The 25,057-nt window shown below is 47.0% G+C and overlaps 1 protein-coding gene across 1 annotated transcript; it reads right to left on the reverse strand.

Annotated features, from left to right (window-relative positions):
- Nucleotides 1-15,701: 15,701 nt before the first annotated feature.
- On the reverse strand, nt 15,702-19,430 carry LOC121837602. The gene is made up of 2 exons (XM_042293260.1): nt 19,001-19,430; nt 15,702-18,691 (listed from the first exon to the last, which is right to left on the reverse strand). Exons 1-2 carry the CDS (start codon nt 19,151-19,153, stop codon nt 16,052-16,054), a joined length of 2,793 nt encoding a protein of 930 aa, XP_042149194.1. The 5' UTR covers nt 19,154-19,430; the 3' UTR covers nt 15,702-16,051.
- Between the last annotated feature and the right edge of the window lie 5,627 nt (nt 19,431-25,057).

A 25,057-nucleotide genomic window follows, 5' to 3' on the forward strand; every position in this document is an offset into this window, starting at 1 on the left:
GCGTTTGTTTGGGAATAAATCGGGTTCCAGCCAACTGCGCCTAAGGAGGTCTTAAAGCTTTCTAGCGTATTGTTGTTGTTATATCTTAAACTTTGAAACTACTCGCCGCTGGGCATTTCTTAGGTCTGTGAGGTTTATTTATTAACTTTTATAACGGAAAATGATCACGGATGTCAGTGCCGATAGCGCTCGCGGTTATTGAGGATTGATCGTGGTTGCTAAGAAAAGCGACACTCAGTGTAGAAGTTCCACATGCGATCCTTTTCGGCCCTGTTGCAATAATATCAAAACCATTGGAGTCGGTTACTGAATTAAGTGCTTGTTTTTGTTTCATATTTTCAAAAATATTATTGTTGAAATCTCCTCCAAGAAAAGGAGTATACTAGATTTTTACTACGAAACATCACAAAAATCAATAAAATTGGTCACCGTTTTAGATTGTGGACAATAAAGAAAAGATGTAAATATAGTTGCCACAGAGAAAACCCTTAAAACTCAAAATTAGTCGTTGCCTGTGTAAATTCCGTGGCTAGTTCGTGTTTGTAATCATTTTGTACAAGTAATGACACGCCATCACCATTTCTTATCGTGACAAAGCGTGTAGTACTTATCCCGGCGAACCGAAAATGCAAGATTCATCAAAATTCCATGTTTCCGAAGCTATGATCTAAACAAAAACAAGATTATCAAAAAACAGACGAAGATTATATTTTTTGCTTTAGCCTAATAAACATTTAGGGGAAAAAACCGATAAATTAACTGGTGCTTTATAATGAACGTAGCAGACGAATTCAGCTGGAGCGATAGCAGGCCGAGATAAGAGGTTATATACGTCATTCAGCAAATAGTACTGTTCCGCCATTAAAAGCTATTTTGCTCAGGAATGCAAAACAAGCGATTAGTTATCTAGAGCTGGCCAATGTCCTCTTGGTTTCTGATTTGAATGACTCGTGCTCCTTCAGTATTTCTGGATGTAAATACGGGGGAAACTGTTCTTTAGATTTTTTTTTTCGTTCTTTTTTTTAAAAAAACGTCTGTTTGTTGCCTCATAGAATGTATGATAATTTCAGAGATGTTATATTGCTTCGCGCGGGCAACGTTGAACAGATACGACGTGACTTTCTCTTAGATGAGGGACTTTCTTTGAGTTTGCCGGCAACTTTTTTTAACACGGCAATTTTGTTCTCACACTGATTAGCAGATATCTCGTAAGCTTGAAGGTTGTCTCCTACTCCGAAACTCGAGGTCATTGACCTCGTGCTGCAGCTGTTCCTGTACTTCTGTTTCATTTTTCTCTTGTTGTTCTCGGTCTTTTTTCTTTTTTTTTCGTATATTTCGGTCTTTTGACGTTTTTTCTCAATATTATCAAATTGTTTTGACATGTACTGGACAGACAGTTGGATTCCCTTGCGTTCAAGCGTGATAGCCTGCTTGTGGTTGATAAATGTGAGATTTTATGACTTGGGTGTATACTGAAGACCGGTCGAATACTGCGCAAATTCTGGCAATACCTCCTCTCTAAATATCTCGGGTACGATTTGACACCGTGAGCGCGAGCAAAGCTAGCGCAACAAGAAAGAGCTCCCGCTTTGAGTGTTCCTACTGTGCCACTCGTGATAGTGGAAAAACGTGACTCTCAAGGTGTAAAAATCCGTGCTCCTACCTTCTGTACAGCTTCGTTCGCACTGGTAAAACTGACACCGAGCATGTTCGTTCTTGAGCAAGCTGGATAGGGCTTTTACACTATCTGTACATTCATCAAACGGCCCCCATCCCACAGGGGTGACACAAGGCTATGTTTGTCTGCAAAAAATATCTAAATCCGCTAAAGGGCCACCCAAATAATCCCCCGTAAAGCCGCTTGTTCACGAGAACGTAAATTCGTGACGAGACGATGACGCTCAGGGAGGCTGGGCAACGGCATTGGGCAGGAATATTTCTTACTTTACACCAGCTTCCTGGCACTAGTGGGACCCAAGAATACTCGAACGCAACACCAATGACCGAGAAGCGTTTTCGTCGCGGCGGAATTCAAAGGATGAAAGCGGAGCTTTTCTTTCAGTCTCTCCTTCGCGAAATTTGATGACGGAGCTGTGGGGACAATAGAGAGTTTTAGTAGATCGTTCCCATGACTCCGATAACGATACCCGATACTCCGCCACCGCCTCCCTTGCGCATGCATAGTATCGTTATCGGGGCTATCGGGGGTATCGGAACGATCTACTAAAACTCTCTAATCGCAACAGTACGATCCCCGGGAATGCGTGATCGAGCTTTGCGGTGACGATATTCAAATGCTGCTCACACAGTGGACGCGAAGACTGCGTACGCATTCGATCTGGGCTCGTGACAATCGATGCCTCGACATGCATTCGGGTAGTGGCCCGTTTCCAATCGCTGCAACGACGACAATAGCCGAGCCATAACAATGTCTGGAACTCAGCACGTGTCCTGTGCTTTGCCAACCCCAGCGCGTGGCTATGATCAGCGTTGGCGGCATATAATCGGCTCCAGATCACGTGGCCGCTTGTTCTGGCTGCGAGTTGAGGGGGTGAACGGTGCTGTTTTTCGTTAATTTTTTTTCTGGGACTTCAATTGTGTGGGGTGAAAAACGAACGCGTGTTTCATAGGTCATTAACGTCGGGGATCCGTTTTAAGCGGTATTTGCGCAAAGTAAGAAAATTGTTGCATCGCCCCTTTAAAAGTGAAAAGAGTTAGATAATTGTGTTGTCTGTATACTTAGACAACCGGAAGTTAGCGGGCCTCAATGCCGGGGCGTCTGGTGTCTCAGCTGTGGACAAAACGTTTAGCCAGTGCGGTACCACTACTAACTTGAGGTCTTTAACGTGCATCACGCAGTAGCGATAAACGATGACCGCACATCGGTACGGCGCTCATCAAGATTGAAACGGGCAAGGGTGCAAATTGAATTCAGGAGGTACTCCTGCGGAAAAGTGTTTCCGACAAAGCCTATTTGATCTGTTCGCGAGCAGCGTTTGCTCTTTGTCGCTTCAGTCGGTGCATGGGACGAAGACCTCAATCCGCGGCCACACTCCTAATACATCATACAAAATACAGCCTGCAGATATTGTCTGACCACAGCCTCCTCTATAGTCCCAAAACCTGTCAGTTCGATGACGGAGCCATAGAGTGCCCGGTCATAGATTTGGAGTGTGAGGATCTGGTAGCGCAGAGCATTAAAGAGCCATTTCTCGGGGAACCTGGACGTCAGCGCACAGCTTTTGCAGCTGCGAGGACCCGAAACACACTTGTTCGATCGGAAGAAGTCTGTTTCAGCGTCTCGCCGCAGCGGGGCGCCAGTCACTTGGCTCTCCTATCACCCGTTGTCTGCTGATCCACCTTTTTCGTTTCGGTGACTGTTTCTCGTGGCGATCTGCCAGGCTTTGTCGGTATAAAGGAGGCTATGATAGAACACATTAGGGGGGGGGGGGGGGGGGAGGAGTTAGGCACTTTCAGCGTCGCGTAAAAAAAGATTGTCATACGGGACCACGGGACTTGGCCACGGTGATCACGTGACAGCTCTGATTCGCTTGAGGCATTGCCCGCCAAATCTAGCGGATTTCATTTACATGGTACGTCTCGCACTGGGGTGGCTCCGTGCAGCATGTGGAATTTTACTATTATTGGCTGGCGTAAATGCCCTGTCACAGTGAGGCAACAGTTGGACAACTCTATCCGGCAACACGAGGAAAACGTGTTTCCGGTGACCCTGTCACATCGTGGCAACAACAACAACATTCGGGCAACATGTTGCTGTCGCCCGGTGACCGTGCTGGCTGATTTGTTGTCCGACCACCCTGTCACACCGCGCTGACGGCGGGGCCAACACAAGGAACACTCAGCCATTTTGGTTTACTTTCGTTCGTGTGCGGCGCGGCGTCGCTAGAAATGTGACTTTACAAAGTACTATACTTCGTGTCACCCTATACGATGGACTAAAGGCAAAGGCTACGGACCGCCAGCAACAGACACGAGCCACTTGGAAATTGTGTGGTATTTCGCTTCGATGGACGTATCGGTGCCAGCGTCTCGGATCACTGATGAGGGGACGGGTGGACAGTGATCCGAATCGAAAAGCACTGAGTGACTCAACAATTTCACATCGCAAAGAAAGCCACGACCTATAGGCTCTTTACAGCGTCGAAGCTATTGAAAGATGCGGCGCGTTTGGATTTGAGCATTATTCGTCCACCCCTAATCAATGTTCAGCGTGTCCGAATAGCGTGGAACGTGATTGGACCTGGCGTCCCGTGGCTTTGGCTTTTAGCCCGCCGTAGGATGAGACAAGGTATAGTGCATGCGTTCGAAGGGCCGGAAAGTACCACGGGACGACATCAACCTGTGACTGTGATTTCAAAACGCGACACACGTGCAGTATTTCCCCCCGTTATTTTATCAAAATGTACTTCATTCGCTGACAAAGCAGATAGCCCTAAGTGAGGAAAGTGAGATCGCTGATATATGTTCGGGATTTACGCCACCGTATGAAGTGTTTCTGTCCTGTTCTTTCTTTCATGCAATTTCTGTTTCTACTGTAAAATTGAGTTAGCACCGGCAGTACCCAAAGCACCTTTTGTAGCGTGGTGTTGAGTTGAACTGAGAGAGCTTAAAAACTGCGACACCAACACGATCGGCCTTCATAACAATCGGAGGAATAAATATTTTTCAACGCTGTCTATTTGCCTACCGCCTGCTATGTTATCGTTTCGTTTCCCAAGGGGTCCTGGGGATCGTTGAATCAATTCAGGTGTCTGGTAGCGCCTGTTTCCAAGTTCCAACAATCAACAATCATGATCAGAGCGGTTGTTTTAAGCTTCGATTTTTCCATCTTTGCTTTCGTGGATTATTTTTATTATGCTATATCAGCGGGTGAGTAGGCATGCCATTTTATTTTATAGCAGTTATGAGAGCTTGTCTCTCGGCAGTTCAAATTGCAACACCAGTCTGAACGTTCACAACCGTAGCTGTCACCATTTCGACAATTGCTTTTCGTACCCGTATAGAAATCTTATATCTGGGGCATATCTGGCCATATCAAACATTATATGATTATATACGGCCTATATACAGCCTAATCTGACATATATAAGACTTATCTGGCATATACACAGCCTTATTTGAGGTATATACTTCGTTATCTGGTGTATATACAGCCTTATCTGGCAGCCGGTTTGCAATATATAAAAACGTTTAAAAAAAGTGCTTTGTTAGCAAACTATGAATGACTCATTGTTTGCGAGCTAAATATTAGCACAAATAATCCCAAACTTCACCTTTGGCAAGCTTAAGTTCGGGATTATTTGTGCTAATTTTCATGAGGATTTCAATGTAGCTTAATTATTTCAAAGTGTTAACATTACCCCCGAATAGACTATTTGCTAAATCTCACAAGCGCCTCGGTCCGTATACTCGAAGAATTGTGGTGACGGTGTTTCTTCAGCTGCATAGTAATCGGAAATTTTGACCAATTCAATGGTTGCAGTCTTGAGTATAATTCGGAGTCACCCTGAACTAGTGTCGTAGAGAACCCAAGTACCTGTCATATCACTTTTAAAATTTCTCGCCAATGACAGTACTGTGCATTCTGTAAAACCTTTAACCGGGATGAGCTGCAGAAACATCTCTTACATTATTATCATTCCCGTTCAGCTTCGAAGACGCTGATCTTAAGTTAGAAACGCTAAAAATGCTATAAACAGCACCGCTGAATCCGAGCAAAATCCCGGTTTTGGTTGTTGTGATTTTTCGGCTTTTAAGTAATTCCTGCTCAAACAACAATCACAAGAATGATAATATTGTAAGAGATTTCTGCGGCTCAGGCCAGGTTGGAAGGTGGATCACATGCGCGGTTTCATAAACTTTGCCATTGACGAGAAATTTTAAAAGTGATATGACAGGTCCTTGAGCCCTATGGGACGCTTGTTCGGGCTGACTACGAATTACACTCGAAACTGTGTAACCATGGAATTGGTCAAAACTAGCGATCACTAGGGAGCTACCGTTCCCATAATTCCTCGAGTGCGGGCCGGGGCACTTGGGAGAATTGTAGACAATGAAAAAATATAAAGTGCTGATTTCAGGCTTGTGTCTTTTTGATATGCCTGACCAGATCTGGAATTTCCATACTTAGCCAGATCTGGGATTTCCATACCTGGCCGGGAATATCAGACTATATCTGGCATAATGAGGCAATATCTGGCAGATATACCATGTCAGGTTATATGGCCATGTCTGAAATCTTCAGATCTGGCCAGACATAAATTTCTTGTAAGGGTAATTACGCAGTAAAAACATTCATCAAATTATTTTAACTTCACGCCAGCCTTAATTATTGTTAAATAACGCTTTCCAAACCTTTACTTGACTAAAATACAAAAAAAAAATAAAAAGTTGATAGGGGATTAGTTTTGCCATCAAAACTATCCGTGTTTTCGTGTTGCCGGCCCGAAATTTACTCAGCCAGCGATCAGGGCAACACATATTGTCCAACGCAAGTTGTTGCGGTTTTTGTTGCCGAAAGCTGTCACACCGGGGCGACATTTTCGTTGTCGCCCATGTTGTGCTGCTGCTGCCGCGTGTGACAGGATAATTACGGGGAGCGAACAACAAGTTGCCCGTCTGTTGGAAAGCATTTTGTGTTACTGTGGCCGTCGTGTTCCCTCAGTGTGACAAGCCCTTAAGTGATCATGTAACCACAGCGGAAACCAAGAGCGCTCTCGTCAAAAATCGGGATATGGTCGAGTTTGGTAACATAAAGGATTTTGCGTAAATCTGCCGACCCAAGACCGTATTCTACGTACGATTTCGTAAAGTATGACGACGTACTGTTGCTTTTATTTTAATAAAGTTCAATCTTTTGTTTTCTGCTTTACAGAAACGAGTTCTACCATGTTTCTAACGTGTCGCGTTCCTCAGCCGCCATCAGCCGCTTTAAAAACGCATTCTCCAAGATTGAGGAGACTGAGGAAAGTTTGTGGTTATCCTTGGTATTAAGATGCTTGTAGCAAATGTCTTTAGGCGCACAATGGGCCCGATATATCTGCTCTAAAGCCACAGGAAGCGAATGGAGTACGTTATGTTTATCCTCGTAAGAACTCGTTAAACACAATGAACGTCGGTACTCATTTGTGTCAAGCAAGCCTTTTACTTCGAGATCCCGCTGTCCACGAACGTCTTTAGATCAAGAGTCAAAACATATACAGGCGCCCAACTGGACGAACTTAGAGAAACTGTGTCCGTTTTAGTGGCTCCAAGACGGGGGCCCTCTTTCCTAAGAACGTTGCAAATTGGTTGGTATACTCCGAGAGGGGACTGGCACTGCGTCTGACAGCTCTAAGCCCGAGTTGCCCAAGCAGCCCCTGCCTGCCCCCCTTTTTTCTCGTTCCTTCGGGCCATCCAACCAGAGCGTGATGGCGCCCGCAAAGTGCGCAACACGGTCATTGGACACGACCGGCGGCGATGGAGCACGCGAGCGTCCTGCAGTCCGTCAGGGAAACCGTCGTCGGGCCTGACAGGCCCGTCGGTCCTCGGCAGCGTCCGCCGGGCTCTGCCAATCCTCAACACCGCCCACGGGCCGAGCTCCCCCCCGTCATCCCTCGCAGCCATCGGCGAACCACAGGGACTCCCCGTGTTGTTTACCGAACGCTGCTATCCAAAATATTAGTGGCCACTTTGAGACGCTCAGGCCCCGCGCCTCACTTTCTCGTTCAGCTGCCGACCAACACCGCCGAGAAGAAAAAAGGCCCCCGCGGTACGTCACGGTAAGGATAAAGTCGCACTTTGGTGAATCCTCGACTTGCTCCAAGCGGGTCGAGGATTCACCAAAGGCAGTGCCATACGCCAAGCTCCTCGCGGTGAGACGCTGTAAAACGTGATCTCAGCGACGCGCCCGCAAGCTGTAGATGGCGCTGCGTGGGTCCACTAGTGATGACGTCAGAGAAGGAAGGGGGCTGGCCTTGTCTTCTGGATGGCATTGGCCAGAGCCCAGCGGCTCCGGGGTTGCGTGTTGTACGTTTCGGGTGTGGAAGACCGAAGCGTTGTCCTCCGTCTCGCCGTTGTGGCAATATACAGCCTACAGGGCAATATACGATGGCGTGCTATGCTGCTGGGTATAACAAACTGCCGCCGACGCTGCCCGCGCGAGCGCGACGCGCGCTCGCTCGCGCAATAAGTGTCGTTGTGATGTGTTTACACGTGGCGTAACTGGCGTTGCTGTATGTCATATATCGAAGAGGAGGAGGTTTTTGCCTCACACGATGCAGACGAAGAGGGCGCCGCGCTGTCCCAAATGTCGGGGCGACAACCCGATGAGTGTCCCACTATAGGTTCGAGTGAGTGGACGTCTTCTTGGCTTCCTTTTTTTTAATTTGTTAGCCCCACTTTTTTTTTTTTTTTTTTTTTTTTTGCCCAAGGAGATGACTTTAGCTTTGACGCTAAACTTAGACAACCGAAACCGTGGCCGATGTTGCCATGCGCTGGTCCTTGAAGTTAAGAAGCAAGCTCCTTATATATCATCAACCTAATAACCCAGTCTCACAAGCGTGGCAAACACCCGTTTTTGCGAGTCAACGAAATAAAAAAGAAACAAATTCCAACAAGTAGTGCACCTTTGGAAATGCAATGTTTTTCATACAGCCCCCCCCCCCCCCCCCCCCCCGCCCCCCTTTCCTCGCATTTAGTGAAAGGGATTCCTGGCTCCATCGCTAACGTCGTGAGGAAGCCACTATAGCGTGTACGCGAACAGTGCTTCTTATTGACTAAAACCACGAGACTGAGACGAGAAAAGACGAACACACATTATCCGCCGTCCCTTGTCATCCCAGTCTCGGATTTTCAATCAATAACGTTCAACCATCACTAGCTCGTTTGTGCCCTAACCTTCTGTTCGGCGCTTCCTCCGAGGTTCTTCCGTGGCGACGAGGTCCTTGTATCCCGCCGTCTGTTCTTCCTCACTGAATATAAATTGTCACCATTCCGATGTGCAGCCAGCATTTGTTCCATGGCTTGGTCACGTGCAATCAGCCGGCATTAGCTGAATCCTTACCCGGAACCGTACTCACATTGCTCATGCATCATACAAAAGGGGTCCATTTCACAAGAGCGAATGACATTTTAGCGAACGGCGACATTTGAGCGAATGGTCGTTTTAGCGAATAACGGGGGCGCGCGTTAACCCATCCGTTGCGCTGCGCTTTACGCCGCTTCGCGGCGACAGTCTGCGGCAACTCATTACAAAAATATGAACTCACTTGGCCCACCCGAAAACGCCGCTTCGCGGCGTCAGACTATTCGCTAAAGTGTCGTTCGATGAAACGTGGGCGTTCGCTAAAACGTCATTCGATCAAGTGAGTGCCTCCCATACAAAAGAGAGACTTAAGAAATTGTCTGAGGTTCTTCCTTGTATACAACGTGGCTGTCAAAGTGGTTAACCTAAAACTTTCTGCATGCATGTTCTAAGCATACACGTGTATAAAGGAAACATTCTTCGAACTTGCTTGAGGCCTAAGCAGTTTTATACCGCAGTGCTTGAGGTAAAAGCACAAAACCAGCGAAGTCACCCAACGTTTCCAATGATGACGCGAGACCGAAACGAGGCCATTACGCGGCGTGTCTCATCGGACTTTCTGCCGCCAAAGGCGAAGTGGGCTGCAGGGGGCGGAACTGGAAGCCGAGGAGTGGCCACAACGAAGCGCGACATCTGCTAAGGGCGTCAAAGAGCGCCGTCGACGCCCTGCCAAGGTTTCCCGGCGTCGGCACCCTTTGAGCCGCCTCTGAGCAGCCGCCGACACCCCCGGCCGATCGGCAGCCTCCGAGGCACCAGTCGCTAATTAGGAAGCACGCTAAGCAAAGGAGTCGGCCCACCCACGTACGCTCTCCGGGCTGCGGGGTCCGGAGGGATACGTCACTTCCGGTCAGTTTGCTGGCGGAAAAGGGCCAACGTCACTTCCGGACAGTTTTCTGGCGGAAAAGCGCACACGTCACTTCCGGTCAGTTTGCTGGCAGAAAAGTGCACACGTCACTTCCGGTCTGAAGGAAACGGGAGCACGGGCAAGCAGTGGACACGTCGCTTCCGGTCAGTTTGGCTGAGGAACATTGAGAACGGACAAATTGATTGTCAGAGCTATACCAAATTACCAATACCACCCGCGCCTTCCTCACCCCCAAACGTCATCACTAGTGTATCCAAGCAGCGCCGTCTAGCTGGCGTCAGCATCGTCGCCAGCGCGTTGTTCAGCGTCTCTCAATAAGCGCGACACTAGCAGGCGGCAGTGCCAAGACGGACGCGTTTATACGGGCCGAGAGATGTATACATCGGCCCATGTAAACGTCTCTCGTCTACCTTCAGCGTGTTTGCCGCTTGGGGCGGATGGGGATCCACCCATGATGACGTCATGCGCAGGCCTTGTCTCGTTTTGGCTCTTCGCCATTCTAATAATCGCGTTCTGTACGAGGCCATTTCTTTCTACTGGAATGTGATACGCGTTCCAAACATACGCAGTACCTATTTTTTTTTTTTTTCTTATGGAATATTGGACACCTGCGTTCATAGCCCAGTGACTCGACATTCTTCGCCTAGAGGGGTCTAAAGTCCCTATACTTCGTTCCACCTGAAGTCGAGACGCAGTCGATGTACGAGCTGATGGGACCACTCAGAGAGTGTCGAAAGCTCAACATCATGGTGTTCGTCATGTTTCTGTACTGTTCTATCATCGCTCCACCAATCATAAACAGAAATAAGGCCAGAGACTTGGACTTTTGACGCTGCTTGATTGGTCCGATTACCTCGTAGCGTCGGCTGAGTCTGGACTGAAGCTGAAGAGCTGAAACGAAGTATGGATAAGAGCTTCCTACAAGTAGCGACATTCTTTGAAGCGCCGACTGCGTTACGGTGCAGCTTTTAGGAAGCGAATGGCGGCGCACAGCAGAGGTTTCAACTAAATGCCGCCATTTTGTACCAGCGGAATGTGCCTTGTCACTTGTATTGGTTGTAGTTACTTGTAAAAGAAGTATCAAGGGATTTTGGGTCTATAGGCAACCTGCAATGCTGTTTGGTTTGGCGCCATCTAGCGACTGAAGCAAGGAATATTGGGTACCCCTGGGAGTGGCGGCTGCATTGTTCAAATGTGAGCTATTACTCTGGTGGCGCCGATTAGCCTAGCGTCTGTAGCAAAAAATACTGGGTATTCCGGGAAGTCGTGATCGCGTAACGTGCCAGTAGAGCGGAAGCTACGGCCCTGGCGGGCCAATCGTAACGTGACTGCGTATCACCGGAGCGCGCCTCAACTCCGAAGAAGTATCAGGCTTTTCGCTGTGTCATGCTCCAATATGTGTGCGCATTTCGAAGCCTTCGGCACGCAATTCGGGGCTTATCGTTCGCCGTTTGCCAAGTTACAACACTATAGGGTGTAATTGTGCGCTCTCACCCTGCTGGCGCCGCCTGGCCGTTGCCGGCTGCCTAGAGACCTTTGCATCACTTATCACCCGGGAGAGGAATGCTGAGTCACTGATCAGTGAACGCATGCGCAGCGTCTGATATACCGCAGCAGATCAACAGCGCATGCTCAGAAGGCGTTCCACAGCGTTTACAAACAAGCACGCGTTAGCCCACACCGTATGTGTGTGGGTACTGCGCGCGTGCGCAGAAACCTCGCTTGAGATGGAGCGTCTGCACATGCGCAGTGCCGATAGCAGCGCCGCCATAGTGGCGTGACGTCAAATGGATGAGTTGGTGCGTAAAACGCTGCAAAAATCGCCTTCTGGGCGCTGCCATCTTTGGCAGGGTTTACACGAATTTGAACATATCGCATCGAATAGAGTTATCGCATCAACTCCGTTTTAATCACAGCGGTTACATGAATTCGCATTTTCCGGTAATGACACCTTGTGTCAAATCGATACAAGTTGCAACGCAACCATCGTGGCCTGTCGATCGCTTCCCGCGTTTGCCCGGCGTGCCAGAAGTTAACAATCCAGCGCCCGAGCACTCGTTTTGATTCGCGTTCACATGGATACCTTGATTCGTTTTGAAAATTTTCAACCAGCTCCTTTTATCGGATCGAATTTAATTCGAAGCGCTACTGTGGCACCCCTAGCCGCGAATACATGGGTGCGACCGTAGTGCGTCGAATTGGGATATGACGATTGTGGTTGGTTAGAAGAAAAAGATGCAGAGGGACTGGGCGCGTGCGATTAATTCGCTCTCAATTTGACGCGCATCCATGTAAACTGTCGCATCCATGTAAACGCAGACCCTGACTGCGTTTGTATGGATGCGACAGTATAGTATAGAGCATCGAATCGAGTTAGCGTATCGAATCGCCTCATGCAAACGCCGCAACCCGCCAGCCACACGCATATCGGATCGAATCTGATCCTGTTCGCTTGAAGGGGGTGGTTTAGATTGTCAAGCCGAATTGAGATCTCCTCGTAAACAATAGCGAATCGATTTCTCACGCGAAGAAGCACGGGAATGTTGCGTTTCACTGCACTAAAAACTGCAGACGCACAAAAAAAAAAAAAGAAAAAAAGTCTACAGGTTTGGTTATGGTGACAAAGACCATGGAAGCACAAAATCTGTGCCAGGTTGGAGCCCGGCTGGGGCGTCTTTATTATGATTATCTTATGCCTGAGCCTTTGTAAACGATACAACCTTATAACGTCGCGTAACCCGCCCAGCTTGGCGCTCGTTCATGACTTTCGTTAATGACGCTCGTTCATGACAATTTTCTAATAGAAAACGACTAATAAAAACATTGTGTGTAAAAAAATCGAAATGTTAAGGATTCTTAACATTCCATTCCGTGACACCGCGAGCGAATCCGACCGATTGCAGCAGCACAACGGTCGGCTTCCCGCCAAAAACAGACGCACGCAGCGCCCGCGAGGAAGAGTCGGACGTCCGTCATGCCGGGTCGCCCCACCAAGCGACGGACCCTAATTGCGTCCAAGCCCGCTTATCTACGACGTCTGGGACCCTCCAAAGCGTATCATTTGGGACCCTCTGTCGCCGCGCACGCCCCTGCCTGGACCGGAAGGACGGCCGACATCCAAGAGGCCCCACACACGCGACCCCTGATTCATGCCCGACCCTTAGCGGGGGTCCGAGCCTCTGGGTACCGCTGCGTCAACTGCGCGCACGACCACACCGTATTTTTTTTAGCCTCCCGCGCGTTTTTGTTTTCCCTTCTGTCGCTGTTGGTATTTGTTGATGGTGCTACGACAGTTGGAGCTTGTTGTCGCGGTCCCCCCGGTCGGTCATGCGAACGTGGTGTGGAAATCGGCTGTCGGAAAACAGGACAGTCAAAGGGACGGACGCGAGGTACGTCTATACACGTGGAAAGTAGGAAACAAAATGAAAGAGGCGAGGAAAATATTAGACATGTTTATGAGAGCTTCGCAAACTCGTCTCTCAGCGTGACAGGCCCACAGTCAGAAAAAGGTGTGCGTGTGCAACTGACAGTTCGGTGGCCAGTTCATCACGAAAGTGCCGTCATGTGTTCACGAGAGACTCGTTTCGAAAGGTGCCTCGTCAATTATTGCCGGTACATCTATTGGTCTTCAATAAGGCCCCACAGTAGAGGTATAATGAATACGCGCGTATTTCCAAACAGATGTGACAGATTCTTGGATAACGACTGCTATAGCCCAGGGGTGGCCAGTGACATGGGGTTAGAGCCGCAGACAAAACTACAAAAGTTCAAAGAACCGTATAAAAAGAAGAGAAAAAAAAAGGGGGGAGGGGGCGGCTACTTTTAGCAAGAAACAATATGGAGGGAACCGTGCTTTCCAAAGGGGGACAAGTATAATTGTCGACTACAACAAGTAACACCAGACAGAAGAACGTTTCTAAAACTGCTAAGCAAAAATGAATGCGTGATTTGCTACACCACTGCCCCTGACGCCCGTTATGAGTATACACCATGCATGCAACACTCGGCTGTGACGTTCCGGCGCTGCGGTGGCGCTGTTGTCGCTACTGCGCATGCGCACAAGGTGCCTTTCACGCAACTCCGCTTTCTGTGCACGTCCAGTGCCCTCACCTGCTGTGGTCAAGCGCTGATTTGTTTGTAAACGTTGTACTGGTCTGGAACGATAAAGGAAACAGGGTCACTGGATGGACACATCTACGTGTCAAAAAGCAGTCCAGCTGTATGTACGTGGTGTAGTACAATGCTGCCAAGTCTGCTTTTTTTTTACTTTAGAATTTTTTTTTGATTTTGGGGACACAGGAGGGGAAGAGCTTACCAGAAAAAGCCGCGAGCTTCGATCGCTTGAAACCGCTAAGAGCCGCAGTTTGACCATTCCTGCTATAGTCTAAAGATCCCATGAAAAATCTAACCTTCCAGGTCGAAGTTCGAGAAGCGTAGGTTATAATTATAAAATTATAATCCTCGAGAGGTTGCAACTCCCATGGTGTTATCTTAGCAGCTTCCAAAGAGAAAATGGCCTCTACGGACTTCGCTTTGCGTGCACAAGGAAAAGCTGATACAAGAGACAATTCATCAGCCAATATGCAGAAACATTGATAAGCTCCTATTTTAATCCCTCCATTACGTCTACGTTTTGTTCATATTTGTAAGGGTGGATAGAGGCGGATTTCCTGACAGTTAAAGCCTCCCGCCTCCTTTTTCTTTAATTTAGTCCTCGATATTACTCATAAGCAGTACTGCACACCTTCCCCTCCCTTTTTATATACATTTAGCACTTTATATTAACCATACCGCCTTCTACTCCAACGTTCAGCATCGGCGGAACGCGACACGAGTTTATTATTTCGTCCAGGGGAACGGGACCAATATAGGGAGCGCCAAAACCCCATTCGGGAAGTGGCACTCGATCCCCGCGGGTACACGTACACGGAACTCAAACCGGGAGAACGAGAGTGCTTTCCCTAAACGGCAAATTGGACAACAAAGAAGCGGGGGCCTCTCCTCGCTGCCGTGCTGTTTTAGCGACGAGAACCATCTCCCAAACGGCGTTCAAGAGCCGCGATGCGGAGCTAGGTCACACGGTCTCCCCACTGCCCCTTTTCCAACTCCACGTCGGCGGGGAGATCGTAATCCTAATCGGACCTTAATGATGGAAACACAATGACCCTGGCGTCGTGTGGGGGGGGGGGGGGACCACCGCCCTTTAGAGTGACCCCTCCTGGAAACGCTACATAAATAGAGCTCTTTAGAAAGGGGACCCTCTTTTTGTGGTCGCGACCGCGCAACACCTCCTAGACTATTTCAAGGCCTCCGCAGGCTCCCGTGACGTCATCGAAGTGAGATCGGCCTGGAAGCTGGCTTCACCCACTCGGTCGGGCTTCGTAATGCGAGTCTCTTCGTTCTCGGCGCTGACTTTTCGAGAATGGAACACTGACAATACGTTTTACTTCAGAAAAGCTCGTAGGAATTAATACTTTGGTTCGAGCTAGTTGGTTCATGATTATTTAAAAGGTTAAAAGCGCAAAACAAGGACGTAGAAGAAACGCACACGAAACAGAGTGGCGCTCGATGGACGTTTCAAGTCGTGTTTTGTATTTATTCTTCGAATTCTCACTTCCATGTCGCCTATATCTACGAACATTTAAGGAGTCCAGGACTCGCGCACGATTTGCGAACATATTAAATAACACAATTAAAAGCAAGAGTCCTGGCGCCCCGATTTTCACAGCCATTATTAAAACATCACAACTGTTTTTCGGGGGTACAGAATTTCACTCTTTATTTTGCAGGAATAAGCAGGAAGAACTTGGGTTTGTGGAAAAAATACAATTTCTCGGGAATAGCTTCCACAAATGAACTGATAGCACATTCATAACCGAAGTTTCAAACAAAAATATTATTACATCAACATTTCCAACAGAACAAAGCAATAAGGAAATCCTCGAAGTTCTAAACAACATACAGCAATGTCCCCAAAAACATTGTTTGCACAAATTGAAGAACAAGAAACAGAAATAAGTCGGAGCACACACACACGAAAAAAACACTTATGTGACAATAATTTCCAGGCAGCAGTCGAAATGATAGCAGACGTTATGCGCTTATGCCTGAAGCGTCTTCAGTTTCCGTTTTGCAGCTTTGGCTTCAGCAAGCATGTTGTTTTCTCGTTTGCACAAGTTATTCAACAAAGTGTTGGCAGCCGCACTTAGTACATAACCCATCACCACGTGAGGTAAATGGCCGTTTTCACAGACGTCCAGATCTTCGTTATACTCAACAAGGGGTGTTGTCAGGGACACAAGCAAATCTTTTTGCTTTTCACAAGAATAAAATTTTAACGCGTACCTTTCGCTGCTCAGTTTTTCCAGCACAATATTCATTGCCAGCACGGCATTTACCACCACGGCCTGCGGGAACTTTAGTTCACCTCTTGTTACACCAGCAATGAGCTCTTCTGCCTCAATTTCAAGAGAGCGGTTGTCAACCACAAGGTTCTCTTTACAGAATGGGCACATCAGCTTTTTCAGCGCAGCATGCGCACAGTACCCAGCCACGTATGTAATAGCTGGGAGCATGTGTTCTTTTTTTTCTACGTCAACTGCTGTCACTTCAACATCAAACTGGTTCACGGCAGCATTCACCGCATCAGTGCGGGCACATAGCGAGATGTCGTCGAACTCGGGAAGCTCAAGAACCTTCTGCAATCTGAGTTTGTGTTCCGACTCGTATATCTGGCGGATCGAGATGTGGTACTGTGCGCCGCTCAATTGTCGGTACCGTCCAAACCTATCTTCAAGGCAGTCAGACTGAAATTTACCAAGAAGGACATACTTGAAGCCGAGTTCTTCAATGCAGTAACGCGACACCTGAACTAAAGCAAGCGATGTGTGACGAAGTGCATTGTGTGTCTCATTCGTGAGGTGGCCTGCATCATGCTTCAGGCTTTTCCAGTAGTCTAGCCACTTGACTACTTTGTTCAGGAAATCAATTTGGGGGCAAGACATTACCGTTATGGGTTCCTGAAGCTTGTCCCGAAGACGCCGACCCTTGTTTGGCGTTTTCACATTTACTATGCACCACCACATAACGATAATGTTAATAAATTCAGCTGTGCCTTTGGCATGCTGCAGTGTTGCAGCCTTGGTGCTTCTAAGTGCTGCAACAGTAAGAATGTTAAAGATCTTCAGGACAAGCTTGACATTCTGTCGCTCCAAACTCGAAGGTTTGAGTGCTTTCAAGCATAAAGTTGGCGCAAGTCGCACTAGCTCATTTCTCTCTCTCTCATGAAGCTCTACCAAGGCATTAAACGAAGCTGTCAGCACATGTGGTTGATCACCAGCAGCATTAATATCGGGAAAAAACATGCACTTGCTGCTGTTTCGCTGGTTGAGCCAGTTATTCCGTACACACTTGAGCACGTGAACAGTATCCAAAATAAAAAACAGGGACCTTGATTGGTCCGAAGGATGTTGGTACACAGTGTTAACCTTCGGAGGTTGGGAAAAAAATGACATAGCTTTGCCATTGATGGAGTTATTGTCTGAAACTACTGCAATAATTCGAAGTCCAGTTTTCTCGAGCTCATTTATCAGCTGACGAAGAAATTCATGCAACTGTTTTGCATCTATCTGTGCTACTGGCAGAATATGCACAACATCTTTGCTCGCTGACAAAAGGCTTTGGATCATGAACACATATGCTGTCTTTGCAGCAATTGTACTGTTTGCGGCCATTCCCACTACGGTTCCACCCTTATAGTCGAGGTATGGCTGAAGGTGAATCTCGTCCATGACGAGCGTTACAGTCTTCTCATGCTCGTTCATTGCAGCTACAAGTCTTTTTGCATATGAGAGAAATAAGGTACTTTGTTGCTCTGTACAAGGGTTGACAACGTAAGACGCACAAACACGCCTAATAGTGTCAGGATGGGGCAGTTTGAGCTTTGACGTGCTCCGGATGAACCTATAAGCGTGTGGGGATATTGTAAACACGAGGCTTGAAAACACAAGCAGGTCTGCAGGGTAATTCGGAGACTTGCTTAGAAGCATGTGTACCTGCTGCATTAAGAAGTTCACAATTTCCATTTGCCACTCATGAGGGAAATTTTCTGATGACAGCTCCTCTAGGATTGCCACTGTCTTCTTTAAGACAATTTCTAGTCGCTGCTGATCGTTAGAGGAGTTCTTGGCAAAACCATGCACAACCTCTAAAGCTTTCTCTAGCTCCCTAATGTCGGACACACACATTGGAAAAATGAGAAGACCAACCTTGTCGAGCTGCAGGTCCCCAAAAAACGCTTTCAATGAAAGATCTGCAGAGACCGTCACTGAATAGCGCACAACTGGTGCATCTCGAGGAGCAAAGTTCAAAAAAAGCACTTGCTTGTCAGTGACCAGCTTTGTCCAGAAATCGGCCACCTGGAATTCCTTGAGAGCAGCCACGAGTTCGTCAAAGCTGCTAACGGAATTATTTCTCTGTTCGTCTTCATAAGCTTCGGTGGAGCGCGCCAGTGCTTGCTGCAGGGCCTCCGCTTCAAGCCGAGCGCGCTTTTCTTCAGGACCTTCGCGGGCAGCAGGTGTGTTGCGGGACAGGTATGCAGGGCAGTTGGGGAAGATGCTAGGAGTAGCGCAGGGCTTCAGCCGCCGTAATTGAAGAGGAACTTCAAGCACTCGTCCAGTTTTTTCGTCCGTGTACGTTGTAGTAGTGGCGAAGTCACCCGGAGAAAAGTGCTTTTCACAGACCTGTAGGAAGTGCAAAAATCTCAATATAGGACAGGCGATTCGCGCACAATACCAAGACAATAAAATGGGAAGCGGTAAGTTACACGTCGCAATAATTCTAATGCGCACTTGTATAGACACAAAACTACTTTCTGTAAGTCCTCGTAATCCGTTCGGAACTATACGCGAGAGCTTGAAAACTATTCCCCGCGTCAAGGAAGAAAACGAAGACATCCTAGCTGGTAAGGTCAAGAATCATTGCAATACCCCGAACAGCAAGGGAACACGCAACAACCACGAAAATTAAACAGCGGAAGAGGAATTACTCACCACGCTGTAGTTCGTTGGCGCGAAGTCTTCGCGAGGTATTGCTTTTGTCCAAGCCGTTCTTCGTTCCGCATCAGAAGGAAAGCGGTAAACCCGCACTTTCGGCCCACTCACATAGTTTGAGTTACAGTTCGGCGCACAACAGCAGCCAGGCATGTCGCGTAACCCGAGAACAAACAAGAACAAAACAGAAAGCAGCACATCAACGCCAGCGGCCAGAAACAAATGCGCCGTTACTACTGTTTATGGTTGCCAGATGTGGCAGTACGCGCCACCAAAATTCGTGCCTTCCACGATACTGCGCTCCACACGTCAACGGAATTAAGTTTCTTACGTAGCAAAAATGTAGGCATGTAAAATATTTCGTACTTAAAAGCGTCGAAAAGAATTTTTTGTTGTTACTAGTTCAATTATTCACGTTTTATAAGAATAGCTTTTTGAAACGTTTTCTATTTGCGCCGGGCCACACATTATACAAAAGCCGTAAGTCATTCCAAGCCAAGCCCGTTGTTCTCGGATTTGGACCGATCTCACAGTGATGACGTCGTGTTGTGGAAAGGGAACGTTGCGGGGGCCTTGAAATAGTCTAGGAGGTGTTGGACCGCGTCGGTGTCACTCAACACGAGTAAGAACAATATTCACAAATCCAGAGGAGGCAACCACCACCGGGCCGAAAAGACGTGAAGGAGAGAAGCTATCACGATATACCACCTGAAAGACAAGGCCCGGGCCTTTGCCCCCCAAACGTCATCACAAGTGCAGATCCGCTCAGTGCCATCTGCCCATGCGACAGCGTCGTCGACAGCGCGTCTGAGATACGTCCGTCTTAGCGTCGCGGGGACGCCAAGACGGACGCATCTGCAGCTCTGCGGCCATTCTCGTCAAGGTTCAGCCTGTTGGCGGCTTGGGGCGCGTCGAGGATCTACTAACGATGACGTCATTCTAGGTAGTACCGCCACTTCAAGTCAGTGTTGGCAGTAACGCATTACGACCAACGATGTTACTGGTAACGCGTTAGTTTTTCGGTAACGTACTCACATCATCGTTGGAATTCGATTTGACTAACGAGGAAAGTAATTTCGTTACCATTTTAGGGTACCGTCTTCCAAATTACTCGTTATTTTTAATTAAAATGAGTTACGTTTCCGACCTTATTAAAGGGCCAATGTGTCATCGGGATCTCGCTGTATTGTACAAACTTGATTTTGAAAGAAGGAAAGAAAGATACTATAAAATCACTCTGTAATAACAGTTTAGCTAATGTCAGAATTCGTACTCACTTCTTATCGCTGCCGAATAACATTACTTGATCCCAACCTACGTAACGTTCGTTAGAAAGCAATGGCCACGGTATTTCGTTCCGTTTGCAAGACGGTAACGGATCTCGGTAACACGTTAGTTGTTGACTGCTCCAAGCGTGTGGTGAAAACTGATGCGACCTGGTGGCAGAAATGTGAAACGGAGGAAGGGTGATTAAATTTGCGAGCCGACCATCAAGTCTGCGAGGCGAGTTATGCCGCTGATGCTTTTTCATACACTTTTCCTCTTGTCATTTCGTCTTTCTTAACGGAGACTTCGCGTAGTTCTTTTAACAACCGAATGTCGCGCCAGTTTCCGCAATAAAACGCCGACGAAACTCAATAAATTGGGTGGTTTTTGTGTAAGGGCTGTTTAGAAACCACTGGGCCGTTTTCACGACACGGCGGCGCCATTGTGAATCCATTTACGTGTTCCCAGGACGTTCCAATTGAAATCAATCTGGTCTATCGCTGTCAATTTGTTTTCTTTCTTCCGTTTGTTTAAAACTGAGGGAAGTCGCCGGTGGATGGATTGAAAACGAGCTGAATGAAGATTCGTCCTTTGTCAAGTGATTTCGAGTGTCGGTCCAGGGAGGGCCCAACAAGACATCGGCTTTAAAACTTTCCACGGGCACACAACTAGGCGCCCCGCTTTATCCAGGGAGCCCCGATGAGTCAGCAATTTGTTGGAACTTACAAAAGGTCCCACTCCCGGGTTTTGAATCGCCAACTGCGCCTGGGAATGAAGATACGAGAGATTCGTTCATAGAGGTTTTATTTATTTTTTCTTCTGTTTTTCGGGGGCGCGACAGGAAGTGTGGGCCGTTTGCCGCAATCTGCCAACATTGCTTGCCGTCTCGTCTTGTGTGTGTACATTCAAGTCGCATGCGGAGTCTGTGCTTCTGCCAACTGAAGCTCGTTCTTGTCACAAAGGAATAAACACTCGTAAAGCAGGGTGCAACGAATACAGGACGTCCTAAAGAAGAAAGAACTATGTTTTTCAGCCCACGTGTAAACTATGCATCGCAAGATTTAGAAAAATCCGTAAGAGTGTGACGCTGGCGTATATGATATAGAACGCGAAAGCTTCAAAACAATGACGTTACTTGAATCAAAAGATAAATGAGAAATTTCTCCATGAGCCGACGTCCACCTATAGATGCTTTGCAGCAGTTATGCATGGACGCCGCCATAACTGACCTTCAGTTTTTGTTTCCTCTTATTTCGTTTATTTCACTTCATCTTTACCAGAGCAGGCTAGGTTATTGCCACATTAGATTCAAGTGTGTCCTTTTCTAAAGCATCGGCCTTTGTAGAGGGTCGTCAACTACCGTTTCAGTTGCTCGGCATCTTGGTAAGACAAGAGAAGGTCAGCAATGGCGGCTGTAATTTGGCGTGTGTGTAAAGCGTCTATAAACCTAGTATCGTCAAAACGAGAGCTGACATTGTAAACGCTTGTAGGGTTTATATCAGTGAAAAGCACATGTCAGCAAGACAGAGGATATTGTTTTCTTTCTTCCTGGCCAGTATTTTCCACTGAAGTAGAGGCTACAGGTGCCCACGGTGGTATTTGTTGTCTTAACGATATTATAAGCTTAGGTAGACGTCAGCTCATAAATATATTTCTTCTCTCTCAATTTCTTTTGTTGATCCAGGCAACGTTATTTTTGTAAACTTCGACATCATATTCCAACTGCCACCGTCACATTCCCACGGAGTTTGAACTCGATCTGCTTTGCCAAAAAGGGTGGCATGGCCTCGTCAGGCACTTCAAGTGCCTTAAGCCATGTGGTACTGACTCCTGACACTTTCTGTGAAGCTGTCTCAAATAAACTCATACAAACAAACAAACAAACAAACAAACAATAATTTCATTACAAGGTCCAAAATACGTTTTTTTTTGTTTTTTTGTTTTCACGAACGCCCGGCCGGTATACTTGTAGCTCGCTTCGAAGGATCGACACACACACACACACACTCACACACACACACACATACACAAACACACACACGCAGGCAGACACACACACAAAAGTCTGCGAGTTCACTTTCCTGCAAAACACAGGGACAGCCAATTATGGCAAACAGTACCAGGGTTCCTGCAAATTAAGAAGCTCTATAATTGATTAGATCTGGAAACTTCGATCTGAGTGGGTGACACTGAGCAAGTAAAACGTCAATGTCCCTGTGCACGTCGCAGTTTTTTTGCCTATTCGTATTTCGAGATTCGTCATTCACCGATATCCTTATATTTGCCGCCGTGATTTGTTGTGTCGTGTTCCACAGAGAAACCAACTCAAAGCCCTGTTTTTGTTTCCTTTCTTTTTTTTTTTTTTTTTAGGGTGAGTGCAAACATGGGGATTTGTCATCCACCGCGGTGCATTAGTTTAAAAAGAAAAAAAACGAGAGGGCGCGCAACTGAACAGACGCTTGGGTTTAGTTTTGTTGAGAACCGATAGTTGGAGATTGAATAAGAACAGGCTATTGGGTGAGTTAAGTCCGCGTTCCGAGTTTCACACCCCGAGTGCAGCAACTGAACGGCGCATGGCGTACAGGAGGAGCACGACATACCGAAACTACCGACGAGCCACTCGAGCTCCTTCCGACAGCACTGTTATGACGAACCCGGCACCTCGTGGATACGGGTGGCAGATGCCGAAACTATTTTGAAGATAAATTAATTAAGGCCTGTGTGGAGCGGCACAGTATAAACTAAAAGAGACGGCGGCGTTATGAAGTTTCTACGAATCTTGTAATGTTCCTAAAAGTTTTGAAGACTCGCCTCGAGCGCCTATGTGGAAAGTCACATTGAGCGCTCTATTTAATGACCATGCATGCTGTTCAGACTCACATGGACGACAACATTCTTGATCTTCCTTGTTGACGCAGGAAACTGTCAAACTTGTCAGTTGTTCCGTGGTTCCGTCTTGCAGCGCGAGACGGAACCCGTCGAAGACTTGCTAAACGTCCCCGACTCATGCTCATTATCTTACCCTCAGATGAATCCTATCATAATTGACCACGCAGGCGTATTGAAAGCAGTAAAAAACCTGAAGGTCTCCTCGAGCTCTGGAGACGACCAAATTAATTCGGAGGTATTAATAAACACTAAACATAGGTCCTCTGTTTTTCTGTGTGAAATATTCTCACAATCGCTCACGCTTTCCATAGCTCCATTTGACTGGAAAATAGCTAACGTACTACCTGTTCACAAAACTGGTGATCGCCAACTAATAAGTAATTACCGTCCCATCACTCTCACCAGTGTTCTATCTAAGCTCGTGGAGCATATACTTTACTCAAATGTAATAAACTTTCTTGACTCTTATAACCTTCTTTTTGAACATCAGCAAGTATTTCGTAAATCTTGCTCCTGTGAAACCCAGCTAACCGCCTTCCTTACTGATATTTATTCAAGTTTCGATTCGAATATTGAGACCGACACCATTTTCCTTGACTTCTCCTAAGCAGTGTCGTACGGAACGGCGTTTCAAGGAACGGCGTTCCTGAAACTCGTTCTTTTTAAAAGGAACGAAGGAACGCCGCCGTTCCATTTTGCATCGCTGGAACTGGAACGGGAACCCGTTACATTTTTACTGGAACGGGAAGAGGAACGGCGTTCCTTTTTTTTCGTCCAGTGGGGTAATATTCATTTTATTTTAAAAAGGAAACTCTGAAAGTATAAAAAAACACAATATTTTGCGAATAGCATAATCTTGCTAACTTTTTGGTTTCTTACCTTCGGGTTTATGTTGTGCGGGCCTCGTTTGGTAAATGTCGGGTGCAGGAGAGCGAGTGGACATTGATCTTTTTTTTTTATTGGGTGACCGAGACTGCGGTACAAAAAGCAAACATTTTAGTCGAAAGAAGAGACACGCTAAAGGGGTGTCCAAACAGGACACTACAAAACGCACGACTCCGACAAATCGTGAAAATCGAAGCGGACGCGCCCGCTTCGCGCCCGCTTCAATTTTCACGATTTGTCGGAGTCGTGCGTTTTGTAGTGTCCTGTTTGGACACCCCTTAAGAGGGATGCTTAAAACTCAGCTACTTTCTTTGCTTCCACGAATCCTTATACACCCAGAAAGCTAAGGCCAACTACTGCCATCACTGAACTTTACAAAGAGACCTATAGTTACGACAAAAGGGCAGGTTACCGGACATCGAACGCACCCTTGTGTCCCTAAAATCGGTCACTTAAAAGATGCACAAAATTGAAACTTTATTCCTTCTCCCCTTTTCCGCCCCCCCCCCCCCCCCCCCTTTTCAAACTGAACAACATATCCAACCTTCACGAAGAAGGACTTGTAGTTTTCAGGACTGACTTTCCAAAATCCCTACCCTCTCCATCACCTGCTTGTCTTGCGGGGGGCAAAATCGACAACTGCAGTTACGTTCGAGCAAGGGACTTTGTTAGATTGAAACGCGTGGGCTTGTTAAACTCTCGTGCAATGTGAGGTAACAGTGCAGTTGGCTCGTCTGAATCGTCCACCACAAACATAAATATGGGTAAAAGCTGAGATTTCTCAAATTGAATATATCAACAAATGAAACCCTGCCACTGCTTGTCTTCGTTTCCTCCGTGATCTTCCATCATAACATACAAAATCGTATGTTCTCATTTAATGGGATATATAAAGAGATATATATATAAAGAAAACTTCGTTTAATGTAACAGATATGGTAATCAGGAAAATACAAATCTAACGTATATAGAACGATTCGTTCCATATTGTTAACTGTAACGGGAACGAGTTCCTTT

This window comes from Ixodes scapularis, unplaced genomic scaffold, assembly GCF_016920785.2.
Source record: "Ixodes scapularis isolate PalLabHiFi unplaced genomic scaffold, ASM1692078v2 PGA_scaffold4__175_contigs__length_147842914, whole genome shotgun sequence".
Taxonomy (NCBI): domain Eukaryota; kingdom Metazoa; phylum Arthropoda; class Arachnida; order Ixodida; family Ixodidae; genus Ixodes; species Ixodes scapularis.